Source organism: Labrus mixtus, chromosome 1 (assembly GCF_963584025.1).
Source record: "Labrus mixtus chromosome 1, fLabMix1.1, whole genome shotgun sequence".
NCBI classification, from domain to species: domain Eukaryota; kingdom Metazoa; phylum Chordata; class Actinopteri; order Labriformes; family Labridae; genus Labrus; species Labrus mixtus.
The window spans coordinates 28,370,595-28,384,292 of NC_083612.1; the positions used below are offsets into that span (position 1 = coordinate 28,370,595).

At 40.5% G+C, this 13,698-nt stretch overlaps 1 protein-coding gene across 3 annotated transcripts in view; it reads left to right on the forward strand.

The window, feature by feature from the left end:
* Window positions 1-13,698, forward strand: part of esrrga (estrogen-related receptor gamma a) — a 69,325-nt gene that overhangs the window by 16,957 nt on the left and 38,670 nt on the right. For all 3 annotated transcript variants that reach the window (XM_061041047.1, XM_061041048.1, XM_061041046.1), the window contains exons 3-4: window positions 6,298-6,722; window positions 12,816-12,932. In XM_061041047.1, the coding sequence (XP_060897030.1) occupies window positions 6,298-6,722; window positions 12,816-12,932 (542 nt within the window). The remainder of the gene's footprint in view (window positions 1-6,297; window positions 6,723-12,815; window positions 12,933-13,698) is intronic.

Genomic DNA, 13,698 nt, shown 5'->3' on the forward strand with positions numbered 1-13,698 from the left:
CCCTGAAATATTTGGATGAAAATAAAGTTTTATAAGAAGGGGGAAAAAATTGGACGGACTGATAAAGAAAGATGAAGACAGTACAGGACACAGTTTTAGCAAACGCTCTATGAGGAAATATTGATAGAACATGATACTCCTGAAGAGTTTGCAGTCTGCTGTTTCCAAAGCACATAATTCTTGATCAATCGTGTTTGGGCTGAGCTCGCCCTGTGGGTGCTGTCTCCCACTGGTTATCCATTCACATCTAGAGAGTGTGTGTGTGTGTGTGTGTGTGTGTGTGTGTGTGTGTGTGTGTGTGTGTGGTGTGTGTGGTGTGTGTGGTGTGTGTGTGTGTGTGTGTGTGTGTGTGTGTGTGTGTGTGTGTGTGTGTGTAAACTTTATAAAACCCCAGGATGCAGCATAACAGCTTTAGCTCCTCTAGTGTGCCTCTATAAGTCTTACCCAATTCATTTCACACCTGTGTATGTGTGTGTGGATAGTTGTGCACTGTAAAGCTGTGTGTTTGTTTGGTTAAAATTCATACTTGAAAGGAGTCATATTGTCTCAACAGTGGACACTTTAGATGCAGGGATATAGACACAAACACACATATCCTCTCCTCTGCCAGTCTTTACAGCTCGACAGCCCATTGGGCAGAATGTGTTTTAGCCATTATCACATTGATTGTATGTAATCAGGGGTTTATTCTGCAGCCAATGAAGTGAATTACAGGTTTCCTGCCCGACTAACACTGTAACAATTGATCTGCTCCCTGGTGTGTGAGTGTGTGTGCGTGTGTGTTTGTATATGTGTAGGGTGTAAGGTAGTGTGTGGATGCACTAAAAAGAGAGCGGAGCAATGATAGTGTGTTTTTGTGTGAGAAGTAGAAGCAACCACAGAAAAAAGAGAGAGAGTTAGAGACCCAAAGAGAGCAGGAAGGAGCGAATGAGAGAGAGAGCTCAGTAGGAGGGAGAGTGGTTTAGATTGACTGTCGCTGCGTGAGTTTTTATTTCTTATTTTATTCATTTTCCTCCCTGAAAACAACTATAATCATCCACACACTGTGAGCCGGGGTAGCTAAACCCGAATACTCACATTTACACAAACACACAAGTTATTTTCTCTCTCTGTCTCTCTGCCTTTAAACTCTTCACACATGTCGGCTAGTGCACTTGTAAAAACACATATTCAATTACTTGGTGCCTATAAAATCGCACAAGCGATAGCACACACAAAAACTCTCTACTATTTGCATGTTTCTGTGTTTTTGATTGTTTCTCGCCCATCCTCCCTAGTCCTTGAATGCAGAAAAATATAAATTCTTTAATTCTTTAACCACATCTTCCTTATTTTGATCCAGTGTATCAAGCTTACAAGTCAAGTTTACATGTTTTTCATGTGTGTGCACTCTCACTAGTCCATGTACTGAGCCAAGAAGCAGACAAGCAGTTCAACAACCCTCCACAGATAGGAGAGCATTGAAAAGGGAGTAAAACAGATACAGACATAGAGCAGAGAAAGAGAAATAAACAGACAAGTGTCGGGGCTAAAAAAGCAATCCAGACTATTGATGAAATCGTTCTATTCATTTGACTATGGAAATGCAAATGCTTTTTTTTCTTTTCTTTTTTTTGCTCCAATTCCTCTCCTTACTCCATTCTTTAATTCAATGTATTTTCTCTCCAAAAGCATTGGCGGTATAATCTAGATAGAATTGTGTAAGGTTTTCTCCCTCTCTTTTTGCTTATTGGACTGTGTGTTCTTATCAGCATCGAGAGCACAATGCTTGGTGTGATGGAAAGGTATTAGCCAACCCGCTGCAGCTACATTGTCAGCACTTCTTCCTTCTCTGTCTCTACTGCTTCCTCCTCTCTTTCCCCTACTTTTCCTTCCTGCTCTTATATTTCCCCTCATTTTGATCACTTTTTCTATAGGAATTTGGTTTGAAAAATATTGTCAGAACTGTGACATGAGTCTTTCCTCTGCATATACGCATTATAAGTTGTCAAGCCATAGATTAAGCATTTGTCATTCTCTAAATAAAACTGGAGATCTTAATCATAATATAAGCTTCATATTTCCATTTATTTTTAGTCTGAGAGCTTCATTTTTGATCATATTTCGGTTTATTATTTGTGTTGATAATTAAATGATGATGCATTTGTTTCACACACCATGTAATTGCTGACTTCTAGGGACATGCCACCAGCAACGTGAGTCCAGTAAAGCAGGCGAGGTCAGACAACCAGACCAGGTGTTGTCTCAACTTTTGATTTGATAGTTAAAGGTGAATGTTAAAAATATAGACACATACTTGGTACCCCAAGTAGTGCTCCATTTTGATCTCATCTCCTCTTATCCCCCCTTTTCTGCTCTGTTCTCCTCTCTTCTCTTTTCTGCCGTTTTGTTCTGTACCCAGGGGAGGGACAAAAACAGTTTGGAGTTGTTTGAGGATCAGTTTGTGTTTATGGCTGCCATCTAGCGTGGCAGTCGAGCAAAGATTGTATATAATAAGAGAGTGCGAGAAACACAGAGCAGAGGAGCACACAGTAAACAGCACCGGGACACAAAGTGAGGCACAGAGTAGTTGCTTTAATACAATGATTGTATGTTTGTCCCTGCCAGTTGTCAGAGCGCAGCCTCAGCCCACGGCTCTAATGACAGCTTGTCATACTAAAGTGGCCCACCTTCCTTCAAAACACACCGGAAAAAAACTGTCTTTTTCCTCGGTTTCCTTTCGTTGTCATTGTTGCCTCCTCTCTCCATGTGTCCACATATTTATCTCTTTTTCATGAGTCACTATGTCTTCAAAATTGAGTGAAAGAAAGAAATAAGGGCAAAGAGAAAGAGAAAATGACAGGGATCGAGCTGGTAATGGAGACAAGGGAAGGTGGTAATCTTTCGTGTGTCAGTGTGTGTGTGTGTGTGTGTGTGTGTGTGTGTGTGTGTGTGTGTGTGTGTGTGAGAGTGTGGGTTGTCTCCATGTAAGGGACAGGTAAATAGGCCTGCTGAATATTTGATGTTTGCAGGAACTAAACAGCCACTTTTATCCCCTTGCCTTGGCAGTTTTGGGAAACTCTCTTGTGGTCAGTTTATTCACGGTAACTCATTTTAAAGTATAAAGCTAGATGAATGAACTTGTAGTCCTTACTTTCATAGTTTGTATTTCAAAAGGCTGGGAGTTAGCATTTTCTAGTTCTGTTCTGTTTATTTGAGCTCAAATTACCGTAATATGTCTACTTTATTTGTTGATTAAGCTGCCGTCTGTCAATTTAAAAACTTCAAACAATTGAAAACCAGTCCTTTCTTCATGACATTGTATACTATAAATCAAAAATAATAAAATTAATTTCTATATGCTATATGATTAGTGACAGTGTGAAGTGTCCTCATATTTACACACAATTCATACATCTCTAAAATGTCTTTACTATTGGCTCTTCTTTTACAACATTGCTACAATAGGCAGTAACAAAATATACTATAGGGTTAAAAGGAAAATGTCTTTAACAGTATTAAGAAAAACAGCTAAGCCTTAAACATGATTACAGCTCTTCTTTGTGTTTTACTGAAATCATCTTATAACACACGGCTCACGTCTAAAAGCCTCTTGTGAAATAACAAAAAGAGAAAGGAACACACTCAAGCCTTTCACTTCATATAAATCTCTTTAAACACCTAAAAACATAAAGAATTGATAAAGAATTAGACCCAGCCCCTTCCCTCTCTTTCTCTCCGCACTCATCTGAAGAGCAGACAGGCACAATAAGACTGCTCTTTCAGCACTGAGCCGTCGTTACATAGCTCCATAATTATACTGATAACATACATACATAAATGCATTCAACCTCTTCGCTCGGCGCAGCGCGCTGCCTGTGATTTCTTAATCTTCTTTCCTCTTCTCCCCTCCTCTGAACGCATGTCTTCTTTTTTTATTCCTTTTTATTCCTCCCCCTTCGACTGCCATTATTTTTCATTCATAAGGAGAGTGGGAGAAAAGGAGACGGTAGAGTTAAATGGAGAGAGAGAGAGAGGAGAGATGGAGAAGAAGAAGGAAAAAGAGAAAGATGGATGAGAATTTGAGAGAGATAGGAGGGGGGAAAAGCGCTTGAGATCTTATTGCACTTAAACTCTTTCACTTAATGGTTCTCTGAGGGATTGACGGTCGAAGGAAGGGGGCATAAAAGAGCATAAAGAGTGAAAAAGGAGAGATTAAATCATCACCATCACATCATCATATTAAATGGCTCTACTCTCTTTTTCTGTCACCACTGTATTTTCTATCCCTCTCATGGAACATAGACAAACCTGTGCGATCTCTCAGCGTCCCATCACTCTTAAATATTTGCATTCATTTCTTCCTCACTTTTTCAAGTCTCGCTCTCTTTCTATCCATCCAGCGACTCTTTATTTCCCCCTCTTTTTTTTACCTCACTTTCTTGCACTTGATTTGTGTCCAAATCTTTTCCACCATCCCCCTCATTCCAAACTGAAGGCCTACCTTAGCATCAGATAAATGGATTTATAGACATTGGTGAATACCACAAAGCCACGATTAATGGAGTCACTGAATTAGATGAAACTCCAGGAAGCGGAGGGTAGAAGAGGTGGTGAGAATAAAATATATGATGAAAAGGGAGAGGGGGCGAAAGGCCAAAGTATTGTACATTATAAATGTCATGTCACTTTATGAAAGGAAAAAATGGATTTAAAAGCAGTGCAATTCTGGGACAGGAGAGATTTTGGTCTCACAGTATCTGTGTGGGTTTGGTTAAAGAATAAGAATAAGCTGTTTCTAATCAAATAACATTGCAGCACATTAAAGTGAAGAATACAGATGTAGAAATGGTGTCTGTCATTTGGCTGTCATCTGATTTTGCAGCAGACTCCTCTGTCTCAATTCTGTCTGTGGCTTTCTAAAGCTGTCTGTCTGTGTGTGTGCCTGCCTGTCTGTCTGTCTGTGTCTGTGTGCCTGTCTGTCAGTGTGCCTGTCTGTCTGTCTGTCTGTGTGCCTGTCTGTCTGTCTGTCTGTCTGTCGACTATATCCATCCCCCCACCCTTCCCTCCCCTGACTGGCGCTCCATTCTCCGTCAAGGCACTGTCTGTGTTTTATGGGTCCCTGTAGAACAGGGATCTTTTACAGGCCGACTGGACTTTAGAAGCCCCTCGTTTAGCAGCATCCTGCCTTAATTAAAAACCCCTTTTGTGCTTTCTGCCTTTAACAATGAAAAGGGAGAGAAGGGAGGGAGGGCAGGGTTAGAGGAATGGAGAGTGGTAATGCAGAGAGGAAGAGATAGAGGAAGAGAGAGAAAGAGAGAGAGATGGCAGTGAATAGGAAGTGATAGGGCGACAGGCAGATAGATAGTAAGGTAGACAAAGAGAGGGATGGAGAGATATGGACAGAGGGAAGATAGCTGTTAATTACAACTGCCATTAACAAGGCACGAGCCGAAATTCTCAGGGAGAGGAAGAAGGAAAAACAGGTGAGCAGAGAGAGAAACAAGGAAAGCTGTATGGCTGGAGAGAGAAAGTGAGAGGCTTACACTCTTTAGATACGTTTGCATTGGTTTGTAAAAATGTCCTTTTCTTGTTTTGGCTTCCCCTACAGTAACTTCTTCAGAGGTTTTCGTCATTGTGTGCTTTAATATGACCACATGTGTATCTGTTTGGATGTGTTTGGATGTGTTGGTGTGTTGAGAGAGAGAGAGAATCATGACTGTGTGAGGCTGTCTTTGGGATGATTGAACAGCAGAGAGGCTGCTTACTGATTACCTTCATGTAGAACAAGCTGCTATTGACTGCAGAATGACGAATGACCGTCAACCCTAAGCATGTGTGTGCGTTTCTGGGGCTGTGTGGTAGTACAGAAGCTTCTGTGCTACATAATTTTTACTCATGGGTCTCCAAGTAAACCGCAATCAATTTATTCTGTTTTTTGTTTTGTTTTGTTTTTAAGGCTGTTTCTTCTTTTGTTCCCTTTTCTTTTTTAAATTGTCCCTTCCATTTGAGTCTGTATGCCTTCTTCTTTCATTTCTCCTGCTAAAAGAATATCAAGTATGATGGATGGATTGTGTGTACATGTTTGTGTGTCATTTATAGAACTTGTAAGTCTTTGTGAAAAATATAAATCCATCATAGGAAGTGACAGTGAGGAAATACAACATTAGTACAAATGATTGCTGTAATTGAGCTTGAACAATGCCTTAACGTCACTATTTTTCTTCTGGTGTAGCACAGCACTGACCGCATTTTACGCATTTTCTTGTAATACTTTGTCTTCTTCTGCTTCTATTTGTCCCTGTCTCACTCCCTCAGGCTTCTCTGCAGAATGTCCAGTAAGGAGCGCCACCTAGACTCCAACTGTCCGTCCTCTTATATAAAGACTGAGCCGTCTAGTCCTGCCTCCCTGACTGACAGTCTAAACCATCACTCCCCTGGTGGCTCCAGCGACGCCTCAGGCTCCTATTCGTCCACGATGAACGGCCATCCCAACGGCTTAGACTCCCCGAGCCTTTATGGCTCCAACGCAGGGCCCCTTGGTCCTGCCGGCGGCCCCGGATCAAAGCGTTACGAGGACTGTTCATCAACAATTGGAGAAGATTCACAGATTAAGTGCGAGTACATGTTGAATTCAATGCCGAAGAGGCTGTGTCTGGTGTGTGGGGACATTGCGTCAGGATACCACTATGGAGTGGCATCCTGTGAGGCCTGCAAGGCCTTCTTCAAACGTACCATCCAAGGTTGGCTTTCATTTTAACTTATTTTTTAACGTCTTTCAGTTAGTCATGTTACATTTATGGTCCTGTCACTTGCTTGCTTCAAGTCTTCAGCCACAGTTTTTTTTTTCTTCAGCTTTTTTAATCAAAGTTCGACTACAAACATTTCAGGTGTCAGCGTTGTTTTAGAAAATTTGCCAAAAAACTGTAGATACCGCCAAAAGCTTTCATCGAAGTGTGATCTATCTGTTTTAAAATTGACTTAAGGACCGTCTTAAAAAACCTGCCAAAAAGCACTTTTTTTAAACTTCATTTAGTTTAAACTTCCTCTTTTGCATGGTTAAGCACATGCACCTACACCTGAGCTACTAAAGTAGATCCAGGACATTCAAGAAGAGCCTTAGGCCAGATGTGAACCCAGATTTTTAAATGGTGCGTCTCCTTCCCTGTCTGCTAAGTGAGCCACCAGGACACCCAACACAATCTTTTTTTTTTTCCTCTGCCCTTCCCATTTATCTTTCTGTCATGTATACACACACACACACACACACACACACACACACACACACACACATACATACATACGTAGACAAATAAGCATCCAATCACATTCATTCCAACAACACCCAGACACGCCCCCTTTCACCCTCAACCTTGACCTCTTCATGAGCAGCAAAGAGTAATTCAGGTAGTGTTTGCATTTTGGGAACTGGCTGATTATGTTCACATGTAGAGTGTAAGCTCTAAGCCTGTTGTCTAGGAGATAACTTAATGTCAGAAGAAGGTCAGAGGTTATGTCTAGGGGTCGGGAGTTCACGTAAGGAGGCAGAGGAGAGAGCGGATAGAGCCATAATCCATATGATGAAAAGAGTACCAGGAATTAGGCTCAGTAATCCTTTGCTTGTCTCTTGTTGGTGGCCAGAAGTAGTCCAGGAAGTGAAAAGGTATTTAGGCTCACCTGTTTTGTGGATATTCAAATCATACCCAACCTACATTAGGTCCTTCATTTGCCCTTCTAAGAACACAATCAATCAGTCAGTCATTAAAAGAACCATTTAGCCCATGAATCAAGTCAATAGTCGATTTTAAAACAATTTATTGATTAATTGTTTTGGTTCAACGGTGGTTTGTACACTTCTTTCTTCAGCAAGGCAAAATAAGTGTACATAACATTTGGATTTATAATAACATTAATAATAAGCTGGTGATATGTAATACGATGAAGTGCAAACATTTACCATCACAGTAAAAAAACAATCAGGCTCAAGATACTCTCCATATACCTGAGAGTGACCCCATCCATTCTTTCCAATGCCAATCTCCAAAAACAAGTCTCAAATATCAGACAATCGAGGCCTTGGACACTTAAGCATCAAGCTTTATGTAAAAAGATAACATATGTTAGATCAATTATTTGTTGGCTTTGTTTCATGGGAATTGTTGATGATTAAAAACATATGATTTAACATCCGCTTATCCATTAACCATGGGTTCATTTACCACTTTTAAGTGGAAAATCAGGGAAAAGTCAGTGATTTTCATTTTAGGGCTGCCATGGTTATTTTGTCTTGGGAGATAAGTAATTCATTAACCTTTGAATTCTTATTTTTTGAGCAGTATTCTGATGATTATCACAATTTGTTTAAGTTTTTTAAATAACTATTAGGCCTCATCAGTCATCAGGAAAGCCTTCTTGTCAGACTACCAGTCAGCTGGTCGCCATCAATCTATTGAGTCAGTCAGTCATATCAGACAGGATTCATCTATCTGCCTCTCCATTCATCTATCTGTCGCTGCTTTCTTTTGCCTCCGATAAGCAGCTTTCCCAGTAAAGCCCCAGAGAGAGAAAGAGAGAGAGCGAGACAGGGGAATGTGGGGAGGGGGGGTCGTACATCCACTAGATGGTCACCACTACCTAGAGATGACCTGTATGTGTTTATTATGGGATGAGAGATCAGGACATGGTGCAATCCCGACAACGAGATTGGAGAACACACAAACCAAGATAAAGGCACACACACACACACACACAAAAAGCAAACTCATGGACACATAACCACATATAGACCTCCCACACACATGAATAGACTGCACACATGAGTATGTAATCGCTTTATGTATAGGTTTGACCCTTAATTCATCCGTCATCACAGTAGGGTCTAGTAGTTCACCAATTCCACATGTCTCATTTCATTTGGAGGGCTTGTTAAAGGTTATAGAGGTGAGTGCACAGTTAGAGATTAAATACAGAAGACCAACAAACATATATATATATGATGCTATGTTGACAGTAGAGCCGCTTTGAAGTATGACCTTGAATAGATTTAAAGCTAGTCCCTGCCCCTCTTACTTCTCTCTTATTTTCACCGTATTTGTAATCCCACTTTCTCCTCTGGTGGACATGTTGCAGATCAGGAAGGCCGGAGTTCACCGTTTTGGGTCAAGACTTTGACCAAGTTAGTTTCTAGGTAGGACTGTTGCCATGAAATATAGTGACGAAGCTGAATTCTAGGATGGGTATATGATGGAAATAAGAGCTGCAAGGGAAATCTTTCTTTCTTTACTAAGAAAATTCCTTAGTGATGAGTTTTTATGAATCAATTACAGTTTCGTTGAATCTCTCACCAATGTATATGCGACAGTGCTACAGTTAATATTTGTTTGATCCAGACAGAGCACTCTTAGATCCACTGAAACAAATGGGTCATGACATTATCTTTGGCTATGACACAAGTCAAACTCATGTACAGAGAGTGTGGCTGTGTGTGTTTGTATGTTGGCTTTGCTCGTCCATGTAAATTAGTGCAGGTTTCTGTGTAGTAGTGCACATAGGCCTGTGTTTATCCACTGTTTTTGGGTTTGTGTGCAAATCTTGGCTGAAAAGCAGGGCCAGCCTCAGATGGGCAGCGGCAGACATATTGGTATGTTTCAACCCATTAGCCAATAAAACCGCAGGTAATCACCAAAAAAACACCTCCAGCTGGACAGGGAGGAGAGCATGGGGTAGGAGAGGAGAGGGAGGAGAGCATGGGGTAGGAGAGGAGAGGGAGGAGAGCATGGGGTAGGAGAGGAGAGGGAGGAGAGCATGGGGTAGGAGAGGAGAGGAGAGGAGATGAGATCAATTTGGACACACAAGTTTAAACAAGGAATGAGAGGAGGAGGAGAGAAAAGGAAGGAAGGAAAGGTCCCATGGATGTAGAAAGGAATTAGCAGTACCGGTATGTGAGGGTGTGTGTTTATGTGTGCATGTGTGTGTCACAGCATGGAGGAAGTGGCTCTGGCAGCTGCTGTTTCTGTGGCGTCAGTCCAGCGACACCTGACAACCTGCATCTATCACTCCCTTATTGAGAGAGAGGGGATAAAGGGGAATGAGGAGGTGGGTAGAGTGTTGGAGAGGGAGAGTTAGGGCAATGAAATGAGAAGAGAAATGCAGCAAGATGGAAGAAAAAGGAGGATATGAGCAGGAAAGAGAAGGATGAGAATAAGAATATGTAAAGTGAAAGTGGTGGGTTGGACCATCAAACAAGGATTTCTGTTTAAGAGTTCTGTTCAGACTTCCTTTACAAAAATAATGCACATGTTCCGTTGAAATCCAGCCTTGATGACGCTTTCACATTGTGACCTTTTTTAGCTTTGTATATTTCATAGCTCTCCAGTTAAATCTATCCATTAACTAAACACCAAATGACCATATCAAAAGTGAAGGGCAGGCTGAACTCGTGACAAGACAAAAATCTGAGTTATAATATTAGGAGCAGTACAAACAAAGACAGCTCAAAGACTTTGCAGGCAGACACACAGCCGTCATATTACACTGTCTGCACAATGGTGGTCAATTGTCATGCAGCAGGTGGACATTCACACACATCTCAAAGGGGATTGTAGGGGATTTGAGGCCCACAGATATCCTTCCTCACTAACACCAACACACACACAAATACAAACTCACACGTTATTGGAGGCACCAAGAACGTGTCTGCTCTAAGCCCACCCCAGTGCACAATAAGACACATTAAGACAGAAATGAAGAGAAACAAGCGCACACCTCCACATACAGTTCTGATATAAACTCTTATTGTCTTATTCCTACCCCATACTCCCACTATGAAGAGGCTGTTAATATCTGAGCACACAAAGAGTATACAGCCAGATAAATCATAAATTACAAAGTCATATACCACACCAGTATATGTGTTTATAATGTAAGCCTACAGGACATACCCCCTCCTGAATATTAGTTTGATATATTAAGTAACTATAATACAAATGTGCCTAATTAAAGTCTGCTGCACTTCAGTTTGAGGCATTTTAGATTCCATTTTCTCATCTTCTGTTATACCAATCCTAGGTGTCACTTTGATAATATTCATAACATACATTATTATTATTATTATTATTATTAATATTATTATTGCCTACTGACACCCTCTTTTAGCGTAGCACTCAGCTTGCGTTAACACATTTAGCCCTTCTTGCCATCCTCCCTATAAGTGGCTCTTTACTGCAGTTATCCATTTAGCCTGTTTAGCTCTTGCACTAACAAGGCGTTCTACTGACCATCCATTAACCCACACAGATTGTGCGTCATTAGTACATTTAGCCTCAGTGCTAGCTAAGTGTCCCTCATAATTGCTGAATTAATCTGCTCTTTCTGTATCATCAGCGTGTACAGGTTGGGTGTAAGCTAACTAGTCCCTTTAGTGGTGTCCATTAGGCTATAAGGACCATTCCCCTAGCATTGAGCATGTTTAGTCTTAACTTTAACTAACAAGACCCATTAATGAGCATCTTGTTACCCATTAAGGAGTGTTTAGCCTTTTCCCAAGCTAACTAGCCCCCTTAATCAGCCCAGTAATGAGAAAACATCCTCTCCACAGCAGCAGTCAATAGTAATCACTGTTGACTCTGTTTCAGTGGGAGATGCATGGGCTTGCTGGGTTACTGTAATTGTCAGGCGGACACAACAGAAAGGGAACAGTGTTTTTATTGTAAACACCTCGGCATAGTTTTTACTATGGACAGAAAAAAGCAACCCTAAACAGCCTAAAATGTCCATATGTATCAAAAATGGTGCCTTATACTTTGAGGTGGGGGGAGGAAAGTGAAGAATATGAGCAGATCTGGAGGAGGCTGAAGCTGAAAATTAGAAGAAGAAAAAAAAGAACAGAATAAAGCAGAGAAGAACAAAAAAGGAACGGTAAAGAGAGGTTGAGAAGATAGAAGGAAGAAGACATAAAACAACTACCAGACTTTAGAAACTTAACATCAAAGAAATGTAGAGATAAAAATAGGAATGAGATCATAGAAAAAGATGAGTCAGTATCAGATAAGAGAGTTAAACTACGCAACCATGTTGGGAAACATTTCTCCACAACAAAGACAAGAAACAATGAGGCAGTGAACATTTCCTGGGCAAAGTGGTATTAACCTCTAACACACTTAGGTGTTTTTGTTTAAGTTGGCAGAGTTGTTAAGTTAATAGACTTAAATCGTCTGATAATCTGAGCATAGGCTCTGCACAGGATTGTTACTGCGAGTGTACTGAAGCTTGTCACGCAACCTCAGATTTACCTGAGTGACACATGGGAAAAATGGACAGGTTCCTAAATATTCAGTCATAATGTGTTTTTACCTGTCATTTGAAGTTTCGGTTTTCTAATGAGGTCATCACTCGATCAGTTTCTCAACAATTAAATCGTACCTCTTGTTCAGTCCTGGTCAGTGTTGTCAGTACTAAACTGAATACCAAGAAACAAAACACATGACCATTCTCACTGTAGAGATACAGTTAAGTTTGGCTGACTTTAGAATTCTCTAGCTAATGTTAATCAAACTACTAACTCACACCTGAACCTTCGGTTGGAAATAATATGTTGTACCAAATGTTACTAATGTTAAACAAGGTTTATTGTTCGAAAAAGCCATGAAGGTTGTGTGTGCGCTAAAGTTGTGTACAATGCTCCGTTTTTAGACCGTTGTTTCCACGATTTACTGAGAGTGAGCTGGTGCGCTGATGTGCCTGATGACTGATCTGACTCAACCTCAACACTGGTTTGTGGATGTATCCGTCTAAAATGAAACCTTTGTTTTTTCTTCCTCCAACATGTTTACATACAGGCAACATAGAGTACAGCTGTCCAGCCACCAACGAGTGCGAGATCACCAAGAGGAGACGCAAGTCTTGCCAGGCCTGCCGCTTCATGAAGTGTCTGACTGTGGGCATGCTGAGGGAGGGTAAGGGAAAAGGTCTCTTCCTTATCTTTCTCTGTTAAATGTGCTACATGTAGCATTTTCAAACCTATTACAAAATCTATTCATTTGATTGGGTTTTGGTGCAAACTTCCAAAAGTCTCATTACAGCATCATGTGCTTCTCGACTGATTTTTTGGTTTTCAGAAGTACTTTTTTTATGCTCCAAAAGCTCTGGAAACTCTTAAATCATTAGTAACAATTGAATAAATACAAAAAAGTCCCATGAGAATTGTGGACACAAATTTGAGAAACACTGTGCTGCACATTCAGACTGGCCTTTTATTTAAATATGGGGTATGTTTTGCAGAAGAAAAAAAAGGGGTACATCCGACTATAACAATCAGTTATTGATTTTAAGCAATGCTACATGTAACACTTCTAAGAACTTGTTAATTCTCCTTTTAAGACTTGATATAAGTATATCTTTTAGAACCTTGTTCACCTTAAATGTTCATATTGTTATAGTCCTTGAGTGTCCTCAGAAAGTTTTTCTCTCTTTCCATGACTCTCATTGTCTTTTTGTCTCACCATTGTTTGATATTTATCTACATTTGTCTTTTTTATGTATATTTCTAACTTTCACAAACACAAGTTACATACAGGAGTTGGTGTGGGAATGATTACATTCAAAGTCTCAGTTAAAGCAAATGATATCCTCACATTTAGCAGATGTTTTCTGGTGAAAAAAAAAAGGTAACAAAACATTAGAGATATCATCTGCTCCACACCACTCTGATTAAATACACTC